The sequence below is a fragment of the Colius striatus genome, chromosome 1, assembly GCF_028858725.1.
Source record: "Colius striatus isolate bColStr4 chromosome 1, bColStr4.1.hap1, whole genome shotgun sequence".
Lineage (NCBI taxonomy): Eukaryota > Metazoa > Chordata > Aves > Coliiformes > Coliidae > Colius > Colius striatus.
Genome location: NC_084759.1, coordinates 96,766,450 through 96,791,874, shown reverse-complemented (window position 1 = coordinate 96,791,874; position 25,425 = coordinate 96,766,450). Strand labels below are relative to the sequence as shown.

At 38.1% G+C, this 25,425-nt stretch overlaps 1 protein-coding gene across 1 annotated transcript in view; it reads right to left on the bottom strand.

The window, feature by feature from the left end:
• Positions 1 to 25,425, bottom strand: part of GRIK1 (glutamate ionotropic receptor kainate type subunit 1) — a 166,895-nt gene that overhangs the window by 34,034 nt on the left and 107,436 nt on the right. The window contains exons 5-8 of the mRNA XM_061988655.1: positions 22,209 to 22,262; positions 20,349 to 20,522; positions 16,803 to 16,946; positions 1,957 to 2,064 (exon numbers count right to left, since the gene is read on the bottom strand). Of these exons, the coding sequence (XP_061844639.1) occupies positions 1,957 to 2,064; positions 16,803 to 16,946; positions 20,349 to 20,522; positions 22,209 to 22,262 (480 nt within the window). The remainder of the gene's footprint in view (positions 1 to 1,956; positions 2,065 to 16,802; positions 16,947 to 20,348; positions 20,523 to 22,208; positions 22,263 to 25,425) is intronic.

Genomic DNA, 25,425 nt, shown 5'->3' with positions numbered 1-25,425 from the left:
CTTCTCAGCAAGCCTGTGCTCTGAACCAATTGTAATTTGGTTTAAATCAATTCAGCATAACACAAAATGCCTAGAGTCAAAAGCAAGATTGGTTCAATAGTGTTCTGCATGTCAGGTAGGATGATCTATTCACCAGTAATAATGGAAATGAGGGCCTTTCTGCCTTAGCCTGATTCATTGAAGATTAAAACAAGGTTATTAAGTATGTGCTTTATAAGAACACAAAAAGAGTGTTATAGGATGCTTTACACTGGTCTACTCTGTACCATTGCAATCCCTCCCAAAACACATCATCAAAATCTTTTCTAACTATGTATGTGGGAGGGTGGGAAATAATAAGATCTGTATGAGATGTATTCACAATATAATTCTAAGTGTTATAAGAATTTTTATCTTGTGACTCTGGAACATTTTAAATGTGATGAATGCAGTTGTTATCTTTTCCTTACAGAATGGCAACTGTGGGTTGCACTTCCAGTGGGGAGCCATGAATGGGGCTGGTCTCTGACTCCCACTTTGGTCCCTTTTTCAGCAGGCAGAGGCACCTCACATTAAAGAAGAGATGAGATTCCTGGGGCATTTTAGATCTTTTAAAACAAGTCTAGTTAAAATTTCCTTATGTTAGTGAGTGACAGCACCCATTCAATCCTCTATGTTATTTTCTGTAGGGAGCTAATAGCACAGTCATCAAAATTTTGAGTCAAAAATGCTTAGACATTGCCTGCACAGTATGCATTTTGTGGGAGGCAAAAAAATCCTAATCCTGCATGTTAAAACAGTCCTTGCTGCTGATGGTAATACACTTCTGAAAAGGTGCAAATTTACCACTTGTGGGGAATCTTAGGTGAATCGGGGAGGAAAATAGCTGATAAAAGGACTGCTTTTGCTGCAGACAGGAGCCTCTATTCAAAGAGGGAAAAAGCACAGCTCCCAAGAAATAAAATAGTAATTAAAAAAACAAAAGGTGAAAAACTGGAATCCTGTCAAGACTTTTCTGTTATTTGCAATTACAGCGTCTCAGGTTGTGATAAAACTTATTCTACTAGAAAAAATTATACTCTTGGATACTAAGAGTGTTGTCTCTAAACTGCAATATGAGAGTCACTACCAAAACCCAAAGGATGAGTCTGAAGATCCATCCCAAAGGTTTTTTGCATCACCTATGTACAAACCTTCTTCCACACTTTATATAAATGATTAGAAACCTCGCCAGCAGCCTTGGTACAGAGAAAAACAAACAAAGTGCTTCATTAAAAATGAAAAGAGAACCACTCTGGAGAGCTGTGTGGGAGCAATTACATTTAAAGTCTTAATTAACCCATAGGCAATTATCATTCAGAGCCAAGCTACTGGATGCAGAGCAAGGGACAGTACTATCTACAGCTGACATGAGCTGGTTATATTACCTGGGTGAGAGATTTTTGGACACCCACAGCAGCCACCTCCTAGGTGGCAGTGGGGAGAGCACTGCAGGAGCCCATGTTTGCTGGCCGAGGGCTTGAGGTAAAGGAAGGGGAACTAATCTAATCTCAAGAACATGAAGGATTTTTAATGTCTCAAGTCTTCTTGAGGTTATTACTCAAACATCTTCATCCCTTTCTCCCTCAAGTCACATTTATTAAAAGCAATATGAGTAAGATAAGTCTGTTTTATCCATGTATACAAATTTACCACATCAAGCTACAGTGGCAAGAACTAAAAATAATGTGCACTTAAAATAGTTATTGCCATTAAGATAATTATTGCCAGTCTCAAAATTCTATCCCATACCTCAAAATGCAAGCCAGACATGAAATAATGAAACAATCTTAGCAGCTCTGTCTTAACTCCGACTTAATTTCTTGAGAATAGTGGTTTTTTACCCCAAGCACAGGAGATTCAAACTCAGGAGAATGGACTTTTCTATTTCCTTGTCAAACTAGCTTTTTGTCATTCTTTTACAAAAGCTCTGGTTACCTTTTCTGTTCCTTCCTCCTTGAGGCTAATAATGTCCAAATCAAAATCCTTCCGTAAGCCATCCGTTTTGTTGAAGGTTATGCGCCCTGTCAGGCCATCCCACCGTGCCTGTGTGAACACAAAATCACTCAGCCTCTAACAATCAGTAGGAACTACACTGAAGCCAAAACAAATTCTGCATTTCAAATTAACCATAACATTGAATTACTTCCAGATATTTTTAAAAATATAGTGGCTTTGTTACTTCAATATAAACCATTTTCTTTCACTTTTCTGTTATTTAGATTCTCTTCAGTATGTTTTGTATTTTACCATAAGACATAAGTTTGTGACAGTTTATATAGAGATATATATCTATTAATTGGCATATGTTTAGTATTGTATAAAAAATATATATTGAAGAGAGAGAAGACAGGATCAAATATATATTAAACATGCCTAAAGACAGGATAGTTTTGGTCTGCATAAGAATTCACTAAAAAATTGTTCTGGTTTAGCAAGGAGCAGCTTTTGGCTTAGTAACAGGGGGAGCGGGTTGCAGTGAAGACCCGGTAAAGAGTTTGCGGACTCTCCCCCGGCTCCTGGGTTCACACCCACCTCCAGCCCGGCTGGGCCAATCTGGCGCCTCTGCCAGCACTATTTAGGGACGGGAATTCGGAATGCGAGTCAGGAGGTGTAAGAGTGATACAAGATGGAGGCGACCACGCGGACCCTTCAGCCAGAGAAGGAGGAAGGAAGGAGAAGCAATAGACCAGAGACTCCTCTGCAAGCCGTGGCGAGAATGCAAGCTGTGCCCCTGCAACCTATGGAGATCCGTGGCAGGACTGAGAGCCACCAGCAGCTCCATGTGAGTGAGCCCGGACGGGCGAGGGACTGTGTGGGGAGACGGCCATGGCCCAGGCCGTGTTGGAGAGCCTGCACGCCGCAGAGCAGCCCCACACGAGAGGCAGAGAGGAGCTGCAGCCTTTGGAATAAGTGCGCATCGGAGCAGCCCGTGCAGGGCTGCCATGCTTGTGAGTTACCCCACGGACTTGCAGGGAGGACTGGTGTGGAGTTCACCCGTCCTGAGGAGGGACAAACGGCAGAAGCTATTGGGAACAGACTAACTGAAACCCCCACTGCCTGCCCCCCCACCCGAACCGTTCAGGGGGGGACAGAGTAAAAACCCCGGGATCAGGGCTCTGAGCCTGGGAAGAGGGGAGGTGTGGCAAGAAGGTGTTCTTAAAAAGGCTGGTTGGACCCTTCATTGATGTATTACTCTGTGTTGTTTCATTTTGGTCATGTTTTGGGTTTTTGGGGGTATGTTTTAGTTGATGTTGCATTAAATTATTTTCTGTTTTCTTCCCCAAGCCGAGTAGCCTGGTCTGTTTTGTCCTGAACCTTAAGAGGCAATTAAGCTCTCCCTGCCCTTGAGCAGTTCTCAGCCTCTTCGGTACTCGAGGCTAATCGTGGTCTTTGTTCCCTGATGGGCCTAAACCATGACAAAAATTTAAAAAGGAGTCTGTTTTGTCTAAGCTTTGGGTCTGAACCTTCAAGAATGACAGCCTAAATCCACCAGCCTTGCTGAAGTGATCCTCCGTACCCCAGCCCAGGACCTTTTAAGTTCTCTGTGATGAATGGGTAACAAATTATTATCTGTGCTGAATGAGAGTTCTCAGAAGGTCCTTAATAAAGTAGCTAACCATCTCAAATCACCAAAGCTGTCACCACACTTCAGTTGTGCATTTCCCAGTCTCATGTGATAGATACTGCCTTTGCTACTCAGGGACCAGAAATCCAGGTTTTTCCAGGAAGAGATAAATCGAAGAAGGTCTTTTGTCAATCTTGCTTGATTTCTTAGATAAATTGTGGTTCAATGTCCTCCATCAGCTTTGGACTGCTAGTATCCTGTGCTTTGCTGAATTATTTCACTAATCCCTACTCTGTTTGCATCCTAGAGGAAGAAGACACAAGTTCCCAATTACGCCAATGGGGTATATACCATTCCCATTAAGAGAACTGCCACTGTCTGTGTTCACAGATATTGACGGTACAACAATGATGGCTCTAAAAGTCTTACATATGTATTTGAAGTACAGCATACAAGTTGTATACAATCAGTTTTGGTCCAGGCAGCACTTTAGTGTTCTATCATAATTAAGTGCAAACACATTTTCCTTGTTTTAAACATTAGCATCAGGAGTACAATAAAGTGGTAGGCTTTGTACTTCAGTCTACATAGCCATGATGATTCCCTTTGCTGGAGGACATGTTTCGGTGCAGTAGGATAAATGTCAAGAATGAACTTTCTCTACAATTTAAGTTTTCCATATCTTCTAAGTTTCTAAGCAAGATCACTTTCTTTTAAATGAGATCTGCCTCTCATATAGCCCCCAATTTGTCCCCAAAGCTGAAGCTTACCTACAAAAGAAAGCATTTGATGGATTTCAAACTGCAGACAATTTTTATAATCTATTTTTGGGAGCTCCCACATTAGATTAAATTCTTCAAAGATACAAGAAATGCTGATGATAAATGATGGCATAGTTTCTTCATGTGTACTAACCATATAAATCTTAAATTAGAAGATTTTAGTGCACATTGTTATTTGCTTCATTTAATTTGTTGTAGACAGAAGATATAAGGAAAGCTGCATTAAAAACCAGTAGACTTAGAGAATGGTGAGTTCTCTTCCTGTAAAATCTAAATTCTAGCTCTGAATCTGAAGGGTTTAATCTCAGATGCTGGGGTTTTATCATCATTGTGTCAGATAAATTTGGTGCATCTAGAATTTTGTGGAAATATAGCAGAATTTTGAAGTGTGCTTAAGTAAATTAAGAATGGAAAAGCACAAATGCAACAAACTTACTATGAGAATTTTCACCTTAATGAAGCAGGAATGTACAAAAATCTCATCTTTAAACAGTGAAATTCTCATGGTTTGGTATATTGAAATAATTAAGATAGCGGGAGGGGACATATATATACACCTTTCTTTATACAATATCTCTTTTCTAGTCTGTTTATTACTCTGACATGACCCTCATCTCTTATTCATAAAGATAGAACATCTTTTATAATATGATCCTTGGAGATCAATTTCTCCTCAGAGGGCAATTTGCTTCTGTGAAATGCTCACATTTATTGATTACATAGCAGACGCACAGCTTCTCTGATAACGTGATATGATCTTGAATAAAGGAAGCAATATATTCATTTTGCAAACGATATCAGGAGCCTACATCTCCATTCTTGTAAAAAAAAGATTTATATGGTGGAATGCTAGCTCAGTTTTGAAAATAAACATTGACATTTCTACCAGTCTACTGAAAAAAAAAGAAGAAAATTATGTTCAAGCTACATAGGTGTATGCTTAAATTTTAAGGTAGTAGAGGAGTGCATACAGTCTTTGTCTAACTTGAGTCCAACTCAGACCATCAAATAATGACTCAAATGGGACTTAAAAGATAAACAGAAGTCATGGAGTGTTTTTCAGACAAGTTAAACATTGAAGAGTTTTTTCAGATCCTAATTGTGAGTCACAAGCTTCAAATACCATTTGAATTCTAAAACTAATTTTTTATTTTATCTATGCTAAACAAAAATAAAACACTTGTGTTTCATTCCAGTGAGCATAATTTTATTTCTCACTTCGAGATGGTTGTGGCACCTGTGTATGCAGCATGTCTAGACAGATAGGTGATGTTTCTTTCCCCATCAGAAACAAAAAAGATCCTTAAGAAACAAAGGGAAGAATGTGCTAGGAAACTATGGTCCGTTCCAGGGCTTCTGAAGTCTATGGTAGAGCTTCCCTGTTTTTAATGATCTGAGTCCTAAAACAAAACTACTTGCTTTGTGCAAAGACAGTGAAATGTAACACCACTTAAAAATCACAGCTATATACCACAGCTTCCAGATGCCTGTCAGGTAAATTAATGATTTGAGTGCTTATTAGGTGTTGTGTTCAGGAAAAAAAAAGAGGTAGCAGTTGCACAGTTCTCAAACGCAATTAACAAACAGAAATGAAGCAGAACTTTCTGAATAGTCAGAAACCACATGACTGTTTAATAGAGCAGTAAGAGTTTATGCTTTTATATGCAAGATTTATGGCAATTTCAATTTTTCTAGTGACACTCATGTTAAATGTTGCAGGATATAGTAAAAGCTGAATTGGAACCTAATCATGTAATTCATCAAGAGAAATTGCTTTTTTGCACTCTGTCCTTTCTTTAACATTAGAGGAACTAAGGGCACAATTTGAAATTTTTAGGGAGGGAATGGAATGTATTTTTCATTTCGTTTGTGTAATTTTGAGTGGAGATTGCAGTTCAATTAAAAAATGTGATTTCCAGTGGCTTCTGTTTGTAACATCCTTCGCTTGTCCTAGCTCTCATTTATGCAAGGTTGCAGGCTGTCTTTGACAACAGAACTGTGAGGAAATACTGCTCTTTTGGGAGTTTGGTTGTAGCAGTAGGGCAATGCAGTGTTTGAGGTTAAAAATAAAGTCTCACATTCTTCAATAGCATGTTTTATCAGATAATTATTATTCTTATTTATACAACATGAACATTTGATGACTTTCTCTTGTTTACTAAACAAAATGGGGAATTAACCCATTATGTTGGTTTCAACTGGTAGTTGAGAAGCAAATCATACAGGACCAGCAGCTACTCAGACCTTTTCTTACTAAGTGTTGGAAAGATAGTAGATAGAATAAATTACAAATAAGCCTTCAGTCACCTCTGAAGGTTATCAGGTAAAAGTATCCAAAGCAGCCTAATTAAAACTGTGAAACTTTCTATTTTAACTACTTTACAAAAAAATTACAATTGTGGGTAAATGTCAAACTAAAATCTGGGGCTAAATATTCAAATTACAATATTGTTTTCCATATTAATATATTGATGGAAAATTATAACAACTGGAAAATGAAACTCACTCAGCTTCTAAGAACAAACACTTCAGAGGTTTGCTATCAATTTCCACCACCATATATCAATTTCCACTTCATCATCTTGAATCAATTATTATAGCAGCCTTAGTTCAGTCAAAGCAAATCAACAGTTCAATCACAGAATTAATTAGCTCAGCTGCTACTAAACTTACTCAGGTAAAACAAATATCTTTCATATTCTGTTTCTTTTGTCTCTACCAGACTTCACTTATGGTTCTAAATTTCTATGAGCAGGATATAACCAGATCAAGAAACCACAATGCACAATGTATATAATGCATTCACTGAGTAAATGTTTAGCTTTATGATGTAGCCTCAATGGAATATAGCCAATTTTGAGGATATTAACTACTGCAACCAAGAGTGTCACTCAGACAAACTGATTGTATTTTTAATATGTATTTGGTTTTTTATCACTCAATATAAGTTTAGCCAAATATTTTAGTTAATCATTTATCTGCCTATGATGTATTTTCTCCGAGTCTAGTGTTGCAGTGGGAGATACTGGATAGCTGTGTTTCAGATTAGACAAATTTAAAGTTGTCAAAGTCCTTTTTAAAGTGTTCCAAAGGTCCTGGCAATACAAAAACATAAAGACATAATCTTATTTACATTTTCTAAACTATGACATTTAATAATGTTTCATAGTGTGTGGACATTTCTGCTCTTCTGTTGATATTTCACTTATTTCAATAACCTTTGAGACAAAACGGGTTTTATGAACCTGTTCTTTAGACCTTTACTTGTAATTAATCAAGCAACCAGTTCAAACTTCAGTTTTAGTATTTCATTGCTGCCGCTGTTCAAAATCAAGAACTCCCATTTTGAACGTATGTCCAGAGATAATGTCAGAAGAAAACATCTGAGACACAAATATGCACTCCCAAATACAAATAAAATGGTGAGTATATCACTTGCAAAATATGTGTACATATTGAATCTACTTTGAATTGGATAAGGAGAAGCTGTCATAACTCTTAACTATTTTTCAAAATATATAGACAACAGGAGTGAATGGAAGTTCTGAGTGAAAAGTCAAGAAGAAAAGCTATTTTAGCACAGTATTGTCACAGAAGAAAAACTTGTTCTCTTGTTCAGCTCCAAAGCCCTGTACAATACCAGGTTCAAGCCTGACTGTGCAAGATATTCAGATGCTTTGCATCTGCCACTGAAGCCTGAATTACTGTTTCATACATGGGTACCAAGCTTTTGCTTGGTAACAGGGGAAAGGAGTTGCAGTGCAGACCCAGTAAAGAGTTCTGAGACTTTCCCTCAGCTCCGGGATTCAGATTCAGCTCCGGCAGGCCAATCTGGCACCTCTGCCATCACTATTTAAGGACAGGAATTTGAGGTGCATGGGAGGAGGTGGAAGGGAAGGGCAAGATGGAGGCCACCACGCCTCAGGTCATGCAGTCAGGAAAGGACAATGGAGCAATGCCAGACCAGAGATATCCTTGCAGCCCATGACAAGAAGTAGAGACCCTGTGACAGAGGGAGTGAAAGTTGGAAACTCTTGGTTGGAGGGAGGGAGTAGTTTGGACCCCAACTCAGAGAAGACAAACTTGAGTTGCAGTGTCCTGTCAGAGCAGCCTGTGCAGGGCTGCCTGGTGTATGGGAGACCTCGAGCTGGAGCAAGAGAGGGCTGGCAAGGAGCAGTTCTCCTCAGGAGTGTGATAAGCGGCAAGAGACATCAGGAAAGGACTGACTGCTCCCCCATTCACTGCCCTTGGCATTGCTTATGGAGGGAGAAAGTCTCAGAGAGCTGGTTGCACTTCCATCATTCACCCTTCTGTGTATCATTTTCCAGATGGTTATTTTTGTTTGTTATGTTTTAGTTTGAGGCAGATTACATTAATTTTAGCTCTCTTCCCCAAGCTGAGTAGCCTGGTCTGTTTTTTCCAGGACCATAAGTGACAATTAAGCCTTCCCTGTCCTTTGAGAGTTCTGAAGTCTTGTGGTACTTAAGCTTAAACCGTGACAATATAAAAGTAGTATAAATTGCTGATAGAAAACATCTTATATGAGGACTATTCTAGGATAAAAGGACAAAGCTAAATGATAGTCTTCTTCAGTCAAATGTCTTACAAATGCATCTGGGCACACAATTTTTTTTTTTTTTCCTTACTGTTTATGTGTAACTTGAACATTTTGAAACTTTATCCTAAAGGTGTGCAATTAGCGTAGTTTTTCTACAGACTTAATGAGAGTTTGGAACAGAAATTGGATATCTAGATTCTTCAGTATGGGAGAAGTACATTGAAAACCTATAGTGAAGTCTAAATTAAGATAAGAATATTTTCCTGTCTACTCAGTTTTGTCAATGGAATTATTTTGAGTTTGAGTAGCTTTCTTTCCCAAACATGTTAAAGGTAACCTACAAAGGCAAGTAATTTGACTGGGGTTTTTTTGTTGGTTTTTGTTTTGTTTGGTTTTAAATGAGATATATATATATATAGACCAAGTATGTTTGTATTTTTAATTTCTGATGCTATAATCTACTTATTATCAGAAATTGCTAGACAAAACTGGATATCAGTTATTGATTTAATGTACATTTCTGTTGTGAAGTAAAAGATATTAAATTCCATCTCCATTATGACATTGTTTTTCTTTTTTAATAATGAAAGAAACATCTGGACGTGTTCCTGTGTGACCTACTCCACACTGGTGCTGCTCTGGCATGGGGGTTTTACTACGTGATCTTTTGAGGACCCTTCCAACCCTTAAGATTCTGTGATTGTGTGAAACAACAAGAAAAAAAAATCTTGGCAATCATCTGGCTTGGTATTCATGAAGCATTAGTATTCAACTTCTCAAATTATGTTTACCATTGCATTGTGGCAGAGAAGTGTAATTTTTTTTGACCTATATATACCCTCTGAAATTAATGAATTATGTATTTGGACTGAGATTAGGAAATTCATTCTGTTTCTATGCTGGTCTACCAAAATAGTCAACTTGAAAGGAAACCAGTCTTGTCCTGAAGAGATACTTTAAATCACAATTTCCTTTAGTCACCACCTCACTAGAACATGTTACTTCAGCTACACATTACCAACCTAGAGTGAATGACATTAAAGGAACCTCCACAAGTGCTAGTGTCCCCATGCCACACGCTTCACATTTTAAGAAAAGGTGGCAGACAAGTACATATGGGACTCTCAAGTGACATATCTGATGTACTAGAGTGACAGACCTGTTTGGATTGATCAGCATTACCTGCATATAAAGAAGGTGAATATCTACTTTACTTTTAAACTGATAATCTGATGAGAGCTGTGGTGCTAAATGACATCCAAATGCAGTGCTTGATAATGTCTTCTACTTTGGATCTTAGACTTATTACCAGAAAAGAACTATGATGTTTACAGAATTATTGTGACAGTGATTAAAGCACATATATAGAGTGCATCAGTTGTGTTCCTTGATGGCAAGGGACAAGATGGTGAGTGAGTTCTTTTTCTTATGGTTGGCGTTTTTCTTTCCCATTCCAAATTTTTGCTTCTTGACTACAAAATCAGATATCTGAAAAAGTTATAAAACACAGGCCATATGTTCAGAATACCACACATAATTTTCTACAACAAAACTTTCCAACACTATAAATAACAATACCACTATATACTAACCAAAATGGTAATGACCAATGAAAGGTTTATTTTAATTTTGCTTTGATTTTCTTTCCTTTTGGAAGAAAAAGCTCTTGCTTTATTAGAATTGCAGAGATAGTTGACAGATTTAAGTGACAGTGATATTGCTTCTAGTTACAGTGGAAATCACAATGTGCTCTGAGCCATGCATCAACTTATCAGCTCTTACAATTAATCCTCTTATTAAAAGAGATCCTCAAAGATTATAGAGTATAGTGAGTTAGTGTATGACTTTTCCATTATCCATGTCCAAATCCAACATAACAGATGTAATAAAAGAATTTCAGCATGCACCATTACAGATTTTTTTCCTGCCCTACTGAAACTCACAAAGCTTCAGAGTCTCTTTACTTGGAAGAGGTCCAGGACTGGAACAGTCATTGGCTTTTACTAAGCAGCACTGGTATGGAAAGCAAGAGGTGTATGGGAAACTTGTTAGGAAGAGGTTTAGGAAGCTGCTTAAAGACCGAGTGCACCTCCACCTGGGAACAAGAAAGAGGAGTGGTGGGTAAATAGAGAAGGAGGATTATAAGAGTTATAGGCTGTTCTTTGAGCCAAACAGGAGCACTCATTTCCAGAGCAGTGGTTGAGCTTAATGACATTCAGAGTAGTTATATGGATGGTTTTGGTCTGATAAATTTGAGAAATGAACCCTGAGTCCTTGAGAATGTTGGCTTAGGTGGATTAATTTGAGAGCATATCTTTGAAAAATCTTTGAGTTCCTTTAAAGCTTACACCTACAGGATTGAATTATATCAATATCCAAGATAAGGAAATGGGGCTGATGAATTGGAAAGGAAGATCAAACTGCCAGTTAATCTTCCTAGTAAGAGCAGAGTATAACCATGAATAAACATAATTCTCACTGAAATATCTTCATGGGATTACTGTTGACCATGAACTTGGAATCCATAAATTTACACTACTGTGTTAATGGTGACTGGGATCCCGTTGTAACAGATACTGCTGGTTTAGGTGAGACAGTATGTAGAGAAATCCTGTTCCACATAGCTAACAGACTAAAACCACTAACTAGACAACAGCTATCACCCATATTTTACAGAGGGGAATCACAGCATTTCCAGCTACAGGACTTCTTTCTCATTCATACTACAAGCACAGATGATGAAGAGTATCTTACAAGTGCCTACCAAGTAATGACCGGTTTTCCCTTATTAGGTAACCATGGCACATGTTTTGGAGCTGTCCTGAAGTGATTTGTCCATGATTGCACAGAGTCCATGGCAGACCCAAGGCTCTATCAGTCTCACCTATCATCTTGAGTGAGAAATGTCCTCCTCAACTGAGCTGTTGTCCTATTACAGTGACATTGACTTATGGAACAATAAGGATAAGAAGGATCCTGTGGAGTCTTGCTGTGGTGCAAAGCACCATGTCATTTCCACCTGAGATAATGGGTCCCAAGTGCTAGTGAATCTGTGAATGAGTGTGTAGGAGATTATGTGATTGAGGAGCAGATTGTTTCAATGGTTCTAAGTGCCAAATCATCTGCATTTAACAGTTATCTTGTAAGCTCCTGAAGCAAAGACTGTGCACAGTGAATGGCTCAATGGTGATGTGACTGGGGCTCTTGGGAGCTTTTCCAGTACAAGGAAGTATCATTCAGTTTAGGCCATGGATTAACACTTATAAAAAAATGTCAATGTGGAGTAAATGATGAGTGATTTCAGTAGGCCAAGGTACATAAAATATGTTCCAAAAAAACAGGTTTTGTGTAGTAAATATAAAAATATCCTCCATATATTTAGATAAAATCACTTTGTAGTAAACCTTGCTCATTCTTTATAAACAAATCTACTTTCCAGGTAATATTTGAGAATGTAAAAATGGAGTGGAAGAAAACATATATGTAAACTTTTTGTCATATTTCTTGTTTTGATTTTAGTTATCACAGTATTGGAAACTTGCAATAATTTTTTATCAATCCAACATGTAGTTATTCTTAATATGTAAATTCCAAAAACATAATTTTGCATTCTATTCATCATTCCATAAATTAAGTGATTTCCCATTTGAAATTTGATTTCAGAAAAGGAATCCCTGTTGACATTAACTTCAGCCATACATTATCTTTTTGGAAAGTTAATCTTTATTTTCTAACAAATCTTCATGGAATGCAAGTCTACCAGTTGTTTTGTTTGCTCTTTTAAATAAGAGTTTTCAATTCAAAGTAACAGACAGTAATAGACATATCAGAAAATCATCCATTGACAACAAGTAAGATTTTAAAAAGTAAATGAAAAAAGTTACTTGTCCTAATATCAAATTATCTAGTGAGAGAAGTTCTGCCAAAGTGAATAACCACTTTTCTTTGAATTAACTAAATGCAGCATCAGAGCCCAGAAAATTGCTGCAGACACTACCTACAGATGCTGTACTTGGTTCAACACTAAAACACAATAAGAAAGATGAAGCAGAAGAGATGCTATTTTATGTTTTGGAGTTGATATATTGTCATCTTTCCCTAGTGAGGTACAAAGAGATTTCTGTGCAGGAGAAGGATTGGGTGACTGACACACAGATTCTTCCCCAAACAGTAGAGAAGAGGGAGACTTCTTGGGTCCTCTGACATCCAGAGCTTTGTTTTGCTCACCACTTTGTTCCTGTTCCACTCTGTACAATTTTATTCCCCTGAAAATACTCTTACATGTTGTCCTTGATAGTAATAAAAGATGACAGAAAAGAGATGTTCCTTTCTCTGACAAGATGTTTTGTGCTCCTGTTTTTGGACATGCTGCCAAATTTAACAATTAAAAAATTCGAGTAACTCTACAGATGGATTACTTTCCCTTCTGTCTTATTTTAAATTAATACTCAACTTTGTGCATTCCTGTTACTTTCTCAAAATGTTCATCAGCTGGTGAAATTTGGACAAGATCAATCTGAATGTGATCATGGCATCATCAACTCATTAATTCTGTCTCCTGTTCCCTACACTGGAGATTCCCAGGAAGTCTAACAGCCCCAAAGATGATTGCTTGCTACCTCTGTGCTGAAAGAAAAGCTAACTGGTAGATTTCACCTGCACTGGTGGATCAGAATGAGAGTGTAGAAACTTGATATCCATCTAAAGTTCTCGGTATATGTCAAACAGTTCAGAGATTTAAAGGATAGAAATTTTAAAACAATTTTGTGCTGAAAAAAAACTCAACATCTGAGATCTGTAAAACAGCACCAAAAAAAAGGGAGAAAACAGGGAAATCTACTGCTTTCTTATTGTAGATCAACCAGGTCTAGAATAAGAGTACATATAGCAGATATCTCAGGACAGATGGAGTTTCTAAATTATTTGAACACTCTCAGCACAGGTGAGGTAGGTATACAGCTGGTATGGGCTAGGAAGTGACTAATGCACAGAATCATTTTTACTCAGAAGAACTCTTACAAATAAGTTGAGCCAAAGACTTGAAAGACATACAGTCCTAGTAGACTCTGTATAACCAGGTTCAACCATCTTGTTGACTTCTATAGTCATTAGTCTACATGAAGAAGTGGTTCAGCTCAGATGATTATGAAGACTTTTTTCAGTGATTCAGGTCTTATCAGTCTGGAAATTATAACACCTCTGTTTCCCAGACTTCCTAATTATGCTGGTGGAGAGATCTCTTTCTCTAGAGAACAAGGCTATGATTTGCTTAAATGTCTTGTTTTGGAGTTTGGAAGAAAAGATTCTGGGAATTTGCTCCCTGCAAATGCTTCTATAGGGCTAAGAGATTAAAATATCATTTGGACATGAATGACATTAGGTCACTGAGAGACAAAAGCTTCTGTCAAGGATTTATTTTTCATTATAAAGATCTTAATGAGCTATTGTAGAAAAGTCTTGATCCTAGACAGTGTATTTTATGTAATATTCCCCTTTGTGGGAGATAGCTGATGACCTCTCTGACCTCAAAGCTGTCCTCAGGCCTGGCCGGCTTTAGTCAGGCTTGCCCTTCTCTACAAGTTTCTAAATGTTTCATAGAATCAGCATTAGCTCATGAGATTTTTAGAGCATAGAAAATTACTCTTTTTGTTGTAGTAATTCATTATTCTGTAGCCTTAGAGTGGTTTTTTTTTTTTGCTAGTCCTTTTCTCCTATAGTTTTTGCTGGTAGCACTTCAAGTGTTGGTGATTAAGAAAAATAGGCAATTGTCCTGCTACTGGTGTTAACTGGTGGACTTGCAGTTCTAAGGCCAAGAGAAGAGTATTCACACATTAAACTAGCCATCATGTACTCTGAAACTTCAGAGGTCAACTCCAAGGCACACTCATTCTGATCAGTGTGCATCAAAAGGTACTATTTTGTTCTAGAATGTCCACTTTACAGCTGCATTAAAGAAAAAGCTAACTCTTGTGTACCTGAGGACCAGTTATGTCCTGCACGTTGACCTCCCAATAGGACAGTGACAGACTGAAAAAAATTTAACTTGCCATCTTCTGAGTAAACAGAGAAGCAGCTTATGAGCTGCTACAGAAGTCAGAGGCTTTCCACCTTAACCTCTGCTCAAGTCCAGGCAGGTTCTGAGATCCTTTCTATTACCATCAGCGTGGCATTTTATAGCATTGACGCACAAAGCAAATCAGATGACTGCAGGGCTTATCATGACTAAAATAAAATGCAAAAATCCACCATAGAACTATGGAAGCACTTGGTAAGCTCTAGCACCTGCAGGACTCATTGCAGGCAACTTTGAAAGTTGTTTATTTAGACTGAAGTACAAAATATTTGTCTTCAGTCTGTAAAATGCCTTCAGAGACTGCCCATATCACATCACACAATCACAGAATGGTAGGAGTTGGAAGGGACCTTGCATTTATGTGGTCCCAAACTATCTGCTTGACTTTTTTTCTCTATACCTATTTGCTTGATTAATAATTTGTAAATTTCATTTACCCTTGTAGAGTAAACCAGATCCTAACATGAACTAGGGAACTACAAATGTGTTTGCAAAGGTTCCCACTTAAATGAAATTAGAAGGGTGGGAGAATTTAATCTTTACTGTTCCTGCTACAGTCTTCCTACCACCTCCCCACTGGAGAAGCTGGATGCAGCATGGCTGATGTCAGTGTAAGAGAAATAATCTCCACTGGTACTGCTTCCATGACTACTCTGGATGTCCTCGTGATTGTGTTGCAATAAAGAAGGTATCTCAAAGCTTCCTTAAGTTGGATCTCTGAGTTCTGGGTTATACTTTCAAAGAAAGAAGCTTACACGGAAACCTTAAAATTCATTAGAAAAGCTGTGTGGAGAGTACTGTTTCATTAACTTTCAAAGCTTTCTGTGTAGGTGAATCATCATGACATGTATCTCCTGTGGCAATTCTGAAAAATTTACTTAGAAAGGTGATGACAGCTCTTCTACATGTTCTGTAACCACCAAATGTCTTTCAGTTTGCTCCTACTGCATTTCTGAATTCAGGTGTATGCCCCAATGTGCTGCCAACACTTACCTTGTACCTCTGCCTACAGGTCCTGTTCCACCTACACAAGTGCTAATAAATGTGGCTTTGATAGGAATCACACTGTCATGGACAAGAACTGGGGGTAAAAATGAAATATCGATAGGAAACTCCATATAATTTCCAATTTTCATTTCCACGTGCTTCCCTGAAGGAAAACTTTCCATTTGAAAATTCAAAATAAAAATTGAATTTTTTGAAAAGTGAAGGTATTTCAGCTAAAATGTACATTTTAAAAAACACTTGTGGATCAAGCTAGCTCAATGCTGCATTCTTGTGAGACAAATAGTGCATGACTCCCTGAAGCAATTTACCTCTTTTGAAACACGGGCTGAAATATTTTCTGGATATTGATTACTGATCAAACAATTTGCAGAACAATAGGGATTAAGTGGTGAAACGAGGACAGAGCTACAGATTTGCTTTGCTTTTCTTTCCATTTCTAGGATGGCTTCTTGTTAGTTATTACATATTTTTAGAAATTACCTACAATCATAATAGCATAACCATAACATCAAACAAGCAAAAAAAAAATATATGGGCAGCCTTATGATGTGTTAGTCTGAGATTTTATCATACCTCAGTTTCCTTTTTTTCAAAGACCAGATAAAGTCTTCACCAAAATGCAGGCATATCTTTTGTCTGTAAATCAATGTTCCTCTGCTAAAAGGTGAAGAAGAGTCAGGCATCTAAGTGCCAGAAACAAGAGCATAGCATGCAACAAAGAGGAACAACATAAGCCAGTGTGGTAAAGAAGAAAGGAGGGAATATGCTGACCATAAGCAGATGGTCTACACTTGCCTCTTTTATCAGATTCATAAATCTGGGTCCAAAACGCCATGGCTTGTGTCTGTGGCACTGCAGGGAGCTGACAGTCATTTGGGAGGCACGCTGGGAGGCCACTGCTACCATGTAAACAGCATCGTACATCAGAGCTGCTTCTGTCTGTGTGAAAAAAAAATAGAAAAGCTTTCTTTAATGTACATCTTTGTGCCTGGTCCCTGCTTTTCTCTACTAAGAACCATTTCCTTGGGCTATTGTTATGGAAAAAGCCACTACTTGGCTTTTTACAGAAATCTGAGAAGCAAAAGAATCAAATCTTTTTTGCAGCTTGTATTAATTTCAGAGTATTTTCAGGTAAGCATTGGGAAGAAAACTACACTGGGTAGCTACAGGAAGAGAGGAGTCAGGAAGTCCAGTACAGGAAGAAACACACAGAGAGGAGTTTCAAGAAGCCTCAGGCGATACAGTAGCCCAGATCTCATCTTCCAGGCATGTCCTAGGACCAAGCACTTTGCAGTATTTGGTCTTCTACAGTTTCCTCATGGGATTTGCTGAAGACTCCCAGTATCTCCAGATGTGTCATTTGTAAGCACCATGGAGGTATCCAAGCCAGTCTCTGCCCAGGCTGCAGCTTAGGGTGGCATGGCAGCATGGCATGGGGGCATATGGGATAACTGCCCATGTGGGTCCTGTGCTAGCTCCCTGTCGCTGCTCAACAAGTGCTCATGGCACTTGTTTGACCATTTTCTCCTCAAAGGGTAGGCAGACCCTGCTTTCCAGGGAAGTAAATACCATCATAATGGTATTTACTGTCTCTAAGTGTCTACTGCATTCAAATATCTTGGGTTTTGACATATGTATGAAATGATCTCACTGAAATTTGTTTAGAGATGTTCCCCTGCCATGCCTCCCATATTGTCTTTGAGAAGTGAATTGTCCTTTTGAGATGTCTTTTTTGGTGATTCAGTTGGACTTACACATCTAATTTCTAGTTGTCTAAGGGCAGATGAATACAGCCCTTAGATACTTAAACATTACTAAAATTAGTAGATGCTGTGTATACACCTGTGTTTCTCTTGAGAATGGGTTTATTGGTTTAAAAGCATGGCTGATAGGTCTCAAACTGAGATCTCACTGTCCTTTATCACTGGGAAGTTTTAGAAAACTATTGCCTTTACCTCCATTGTGCTTCAGCGTTCTCATGTGTAAAGTGGATATGGCTGTGTTTCATTTAATGCACAGGAATGCTGTAAAAGTGAAGTCCTTACTCTTCTTGTAAAGCTACTTAATAATTAAACAGGGGCCTTAGAAAAAAAGTACTAACTCTGCAGTCAAGAAACTGGGCTCATTTATATTAACTGCAAAGCTAATCCATTTTTTATTCCTTTTCCATTAAATTCCTTTGGGAAATTAATAGATTTGATTCCTTGTCTGTTTCATTTACCTAACCAAATTACAACAGCATCAGTCTTATCAGCATTGGAGGTTTTTGTTGGAAATCAAATGTGATCTGAATTTATCAACAAATCTTAATATACTACAGCTCTTGATATGCTAGTCAGGATCTGCCCAAAACAATTCTTCCACAATCAGAGCAAACATTATGAATGGTGAATTAAGCAGGAGGAGACAATAACAGTTCTCAGTGTCAACTGTTTTAAAATAGGTAATTGTTGCAAGTGGACCTGGAGACTAAAGGCCTAATCCAAATTCCCTCAAAATCAATTGAAAGTTGCACATTGATATCAATGGACTTCAGATCAGCTTTAGGTCAGACCAAGGACTTGAACAATCAGGATCAAACTTTACTTGCTCAGTGGAGTCCCAGTCTGCCTGTGTCCCAGGTCTAGAGACTCTGGAGATACTTGGTGAAAATGCTTCAGTGCACCTCACTTGGGACTCCTATCTGGGATCACCAATGTTTTTACTTCATAACATCATGCATCCTGCAGTGTTTGCACATTGGCAGCATTGGCAGCATTGCCAGACTTGGTCATTGGAATCTCATGCTTGTGTAACCCATCCATCTTGCCGTGCAACAATGGGGAGATTATATTATCTCCCTTAGCCTTTTATTTAGCCCTTTTATTAGCCCTTCACATTTGTTCTGTTTTAGGGTTTGAGGTTGCATGAAGTAAGAAAAGTTCACCTAATTTTCACCTAAACCATCTTATGTTGTTGTCTGTATTTGTCCACGAGAAGAAAGGTATCGAGTCCAGGATTTTCAAATTCTATTTAAATTATTGCAAGGAAAATCAAAGGTCTCATTAGAAAACTGTCCTCATCTGCAATTAGGGCATGAAGTGGGACTTGAACTCAAAACCGTCTTGATCATGCTCTGCTCACTTCCCACAATCTGACATTGGGGAAAACAATTCAACATGAATTAAAAGGGAGAAATCCAGATTTAACACGAGGATGTGTAACCCTGACCTCCTTATACTGTGCACCTTATCATAGCCTTATCATCTAATGAAATATAAAGATATTGTAGCTTTCCATCAAACTGAATAAGCAAAGCTTGTTATGAATATTTAGATGATTACAGCCAACTAGGAAGAGACTACTTGGTGCTCATGATGTTTCAGAACATCAAGGACACTAAGATATTACAGAGATGCAAAGAGGAGCATAAGAGTCCAGTAAGATCTTTGTTTTTCTTAGTTTTACAGTTAGGTGAATGCAGGTGAATAGCTGTTCTTGCAGGTCTTATGCATTCACATCAGAAGTTCCCAGGGACAGCTTTCTCCCCTGTTCTGTGCACGAATGAGCCCACTGACTGAACAAGCAACAATTTTTTGAAATGCTAGTGGTAGCACATGTAATGCATTTCTCTTCAGAGTATCAAGATGTTTTGAATTTTTCCTTGCAATCATTTGCAGTAAAATCTATTTCATATTACTTTGAACTCCACTCAGTACATGAGATGCATTATCCCGTGTTGCAAAAAGATGGCAACCCTTCACCCCACAAAACTGAATGGAGTCACGCTATCCATCTAATTGCTGCTATTCCTTCCTTTACTTCTTGGGGGAGTGGTAGGGATGAAATCCTAATTTCCTGGCTTGATGATACCTTTCATTTATCTTTAAATTATATCTTAAAAGCCAGAATTGCTATAGATGATGGAAACGGAGAAAGGGCACTTTTCCAATTTAAAAATGCTATTACCTGTCCACATGTACAATATCTTTCCCTGCAGGTTATAAATCATATCCCTGCTCTGAAAGTTTTTATTTCATGTTATGTTCTTCACTCTGTGCAGAACATGATTAGAGAAATGAGGCAGCATTATGTACATTTGACAACAATAAGACGAATGATGTTAGCTGAACGGCACCATGACGGAGAATTGTCACTCATCTCTAGATCTGCCTGGGAGTGGTTTATCACCCAGATGAGTACACTACTGGTTCACAGGGCTAAGGCACTTCTGTGTACAGGCAAATAAAAGGAAGTCTGTTTAGGGGGAGTACTGCTTCAGCATTTGCACTGTGAAATAAAGCAGTACTGGGATCGGTTCTAATCTGCTAGAACAGCATTGTGAAGTGGTGGTTCACTTACAGTCATCATGCCATCGAGGAGGCCAGTCTCTGGTTTTGGTGGTGCCTGTAAACGTTCCATTGACCATTTCTCAATGACTGATGAAACTTGTGGGTTCTCGATGTTGAGCAGGCGAAACCCTGTCATATTCACTCCACTGTATCTATAGGGCTCCAGGTCTAATGCAAATAGATCCTAAATCACCATTCAGAAAAAAAAAAGCAAAACCAGATGTAGTATTTTTAAATTAAAATTTTCAGAAGCTACAATTAGGCCAAAATTGTATTCAGTTTTCAATCCAAAGCTCAAGTGCTGGATTTTTTTTCTCTGTGAACGCTCTGCTTGCCCTCAAAGCCTAGCCATGATCGCTTCAGTTACAAATCTGAATAAACCAAAGCTGTGTGAAATTTATGACAAGCCACATATCTCCTTTTGGAATGTATAAATCAGTTCCCTGCAACAACACTATTTTGCAACCAACCTGCAGAGCAGTATCTAATTTTAATTTATAGCAGTCCTCTTAACGGTATTACAGCTCTGACAAACCAACATGAGGAATTAACTGGCCAATGTCAAACTTATTTCTCAACTCAGGGAAGGAAAATTCTGAGAGACGTTGAGAGTGAGACACCTTTAGTACTTATGAATCCAATTTTTCTCCTGCTTTGCGTCCTTCAGGTGACTAGCTGCCAGTATGTCTAAAGGACGTGTCAGGCCAGTACACAGTAAGTCCATGTGCTTCAGTGCTCAGTGTTTACAGGGGAAGAAAACAATGGATATTCTAAGTGATATAATTGTGTGGCACACCTCACAGCTGTATGTAGTGAAAATATGATAACTTCTTCTCCAAGCCTGATGGCTGTTTTTCACAACAACTTTTTGCTGATCCAAACAAGCCAGTAAAACAACAAATGGTGATTGTCATGGCTTATTACCAAAATAACCCTCAAAATGTCAACATTTACATACCTCACCACCAAGATATCACCAGCATGCTTACCACTTGTTCTAATATGTGCTCTATCCTATCTCATTAATGTTTTTTATAATGTTTACTGTTTTATGTAATACTATGTATTTTATTGTTTATTACATTAAACTGTAAATTCCACATCAAATCCTAAATTTTCACTTTTTTCTTGGGTTTTAAATTGGCATCATAGAGAACTATTTCAAGCTGCTGCTTCAAGTTCTAAACAGCTAGAGAGCCTTTTCTGACTAATGAATTGACTACTGGATTCAAAACGATTTTTCACTTCCACATAAAATTTTATATAGAAAGGAAATAAAGAACAAGATGATGCACAAGTTATAATCCAGCCTTGTAGGACTGTTCTAGCAATATTTTCTCTTTGCCATCTTTCTAATCTACAATGCAAGTGGGCCTTGCATAGCATATAAGTTAAAATATAGGGAAAAGGTGCTGAAATAAGTATTTATTTGTAACAGAAAAGAAAATTTAGGGGTTTTCATTTACTATAAAATTTCCCAGGTGATTTTTTAATATCTATGGTTTTGTGTTTTTAAAAGTAAATTAAACATCTTAGCAATGAACGATGCCACCTGTGGTTCTTGACCCTGGTGCAAAGTCATTCATTCATTGTTTTGGTTCACCTTGATCCATCTGTACCACTGTCTCCACCTTTAAACACAATACTGCAATAAAATTTCATTGTATTAAAGTGTTAACCAGCCTCACAAACACTGAAGAACAGCTTCCTTACAAAGTTATGAGTTATGATATGATGAAGAAGCATTAGTACTCGTTCTCCAGGAGCTTCCTTGAATAATGGCAACAAAGGTCATACAGAAAAAGTGGGTATTTTTAATCATCTTTCTGCAAAAGGGAAAATTCACCCCCAGATCCCTAGTGTTCCTTACCAATGTTGTAAAAAAGTAGTGATAGTATTCAGTCATCATTCCCATGGAGAGAATCTGTTGAAAGAGATTGAAAGGAGAATATATTTTACTCTGAGTATTGTCAGTGTACTGCACTATCTTTCGAAAACCATGACTTAAACTCAAACAATATGTTACAGGTCATAAAAACTTCATTACAATAAAATCTCCTTTTTCCTTCAGGAGCAAAAAGTATGCTAATGAATTTAAATTCTGTCTTTATCACTCTACTTAGGAAAGAGATCAAAGATTGCAAAACTTCTAGGACGAAAAAGAAATCACTAACAATAGAGAGAAGCTGGTTTTTAAAAGTGAAATTCTTCAGTCTGCAAGCATTAAACTAGAATTTACTATCAGACAACAGAATTTGTTGGGAAAAGTTCTTAAGTGCAAGTTTTTTTTATTCTGTATTATCATATGAGAACAAGACACTAGTGAGTGTTCACTGAACTAAGCAAGAAAACCAACAAGAAGAAAGCTTCTATAAATGCTTTTTGTTCCATTTGTTGAAAGGAGGTCTGCAGGAGGCTGTCAGAACAATGAGGATAAAAGGATTTCTAGTCTCAACTAATTTTTGAGTTAGATCTTTTGAAGGTGTTCAAGGTAAGGATGGCATTTAAATGCGTGCTGACTGGCCACCTGGAAGAGAATGAAGTTTTTCTTCCCAGCTCTCACGTTGCAAAAAACTTCTGAAAGGTTGTGTTTTTTCCCTCAGCCACTCTCAAAAAATCATTGGGAATGCTTACATATAAACCACTCCTGATGGTGTATAACAGGATGCTCTACTGTTTCAGCAAAGTATCACCGACACTTGTTGTTGTCTCTACGTGTGTTATTACCATGATGCAAACATTTTGACCTCTCTGTGTTGATATGCAGGACGAATTATGAGCTAGAAAACTACTGAAGAATTCATTATTAGGACACTAACACAGACAAAGGTTAAATGTTATTCAGTCTTGATCACAGTAATGTAAGCATTTGCTATTAATAGTATTTTATGATACTTCCAGCAGTGCCTGAATAGTTGTTTGAAAGATGGGGAAATAGTGTGATTTGGCTTGCCAAAATTCTCTTTCATGGCAAAATTTTCTGAAAATCAATTTTGTGATTGTGCATGGCAATTCATCACATAAAAAAAAGGAACAACCATGAACTTTTTGAACTGCAATAGATAATAAAAACAGTTTGGTGTTCACCGCAAACAACCAATCCATTTCCAGCCACTAAAAATCAAATGAGAAGGCAAGTATTTTATTGAAATGCTCCACTGAATTTACCTGTCAAAATTGCCTTTTTAATTTTTAAATTTTTATTTTATTAATTATCTTCTATTCTATATCTTAGAGATATTTCATTACCTGTGGAAATGAGCAATCTAGCAATCCCGGAGACTGATGTTTGTTCCCTCCTTATGCACAGAAAGTGATACATGGTAGCATCAATGGAAACTTTTGCACATTGCCTTCCCAAGCTGACCAAGATGGACTCATTCTGCTTGCTGGAGCTGTTGGGTTCCTGTATGTAAGGTTCCTTCCACAGGAAGGAGGTGCCACTCAGGATTTTTCTGATGCAAGTCTCTTTTGAGCTGAAGCTGTACTGCAATAACCCAATTACTTTATAAGGCGTACAGACCAGCCACCAGCTTATACAAATGTGGTTTGAACAAAGGTAAACCTCGGTATGCCTCAATTTATTTGGTCCTCTACAGGAAAGTTGCAGTAGTCCACAGTGTTATATTAATACTATCACAAGATTGTACTGATAAATGTAAATAGGAAGATAGAAACACTCAGATTTAAGTTGTTGATTCACTACAATTTTAATTCTAGCTTAAGAAGAATTAAGCTGATGTCAAGTAATTGCACTTCTATTATCAGAAGATATAAACTGCAATATGCTTGTGTAGAAATGGTAAGGCAGTGGAGAACCAGGAAAATTCTAAGACATATAATTCCTTAAAATACAACTTTGCATTAACTAGACAGATCCATTAAGCAGAATGATTATAATGTATGTATCCTGGATACCTAGGAAGCATTAACTAGTTATGTTGCTGTAGCTACACTGCTGTTGGGTATCCAGCTAGTTAATCCAAGTGAGCGCTATTATTGCTTTCCTAACACAAATGAGAAGAGTGGCCTGAGAGGAGTCTTTGCCTCCTGAACACATTTTGATTAAAACTTTTTACAAGAATATTGATTCCTGAGTAATACGCTATAAACAGAGCTGAAAGGACACACACATACCTGTGAACAATAATGATTTCAAAAGTAAAGCTACAGAAATATCTTTGAAAACAGAACCAGAACCCCTGAAAAACAAAGGCATTTGCATGTAAAAAGTGAGGTTCAGCTTACAATGTTATTTGCTGTAACAAAGACACAGGTTCACAATGGCAGTTGCTGGGAAGGTGCCATGGATTTGCAGAGGAACCTGCACCCAAGGGTTCCATAAGAAATGCTCACTGAAACTCTTCCATGGAAAGATTAATCTATGTGTTGCTTTTGTATTTTCTCTAACAATAATGATTCAATTAAGTTATGAAGCTACAGACAGCTGGAAGAGAGAATATTAAGTGTCACATGCATGTTACTAATATCTACTGACCCAGGAAACTACAGGCTGGTCAGCCTCACCTCGAACCGTGGAAAGGTGATGGCACAACTCATCCTCAATATTGCTAAAAACATATGAAAATACAGTTATCGGGGGAGTCAACATGGCTTCACCAAGGGGAAACCCTGTTTGACCAACCTGATAGCCTTCTACAAGGGCATAACTGGCTGGCTAGATGAGGGGAGAGCAGCAAATGTCATCTCCTTTGACTTCAGCAAGGCTTTTGACACTGTCTCCCATTACATCCTCATCAGTCACCTCAGCCAGTGAGGATTGGATGAGTGGATGGTGAGGTGGATCAAGAGCTGGCTCAATGGCAGAACCCAGAGGGTGGTGATCAAATTGCACAGAATTGAGTTGGAGGCCTGTGGCCAGTGGGGTTCCACAGGGATGGGTTCTGGGGCCAGTCTTGTTCAACATCTTCATCAATGACCAGGATGAGGGGACAGAGTGTACCCTCAGCAACTTCTCTGATGACACCAAACTGGAAGCACTGGCTGATACCCCAGAAGGCTGTGCTGCCATTCAGTGGGATCTAGACCAGCTGGAGAGAGGTTCAACAAGGACAAGTGCAGAGTCC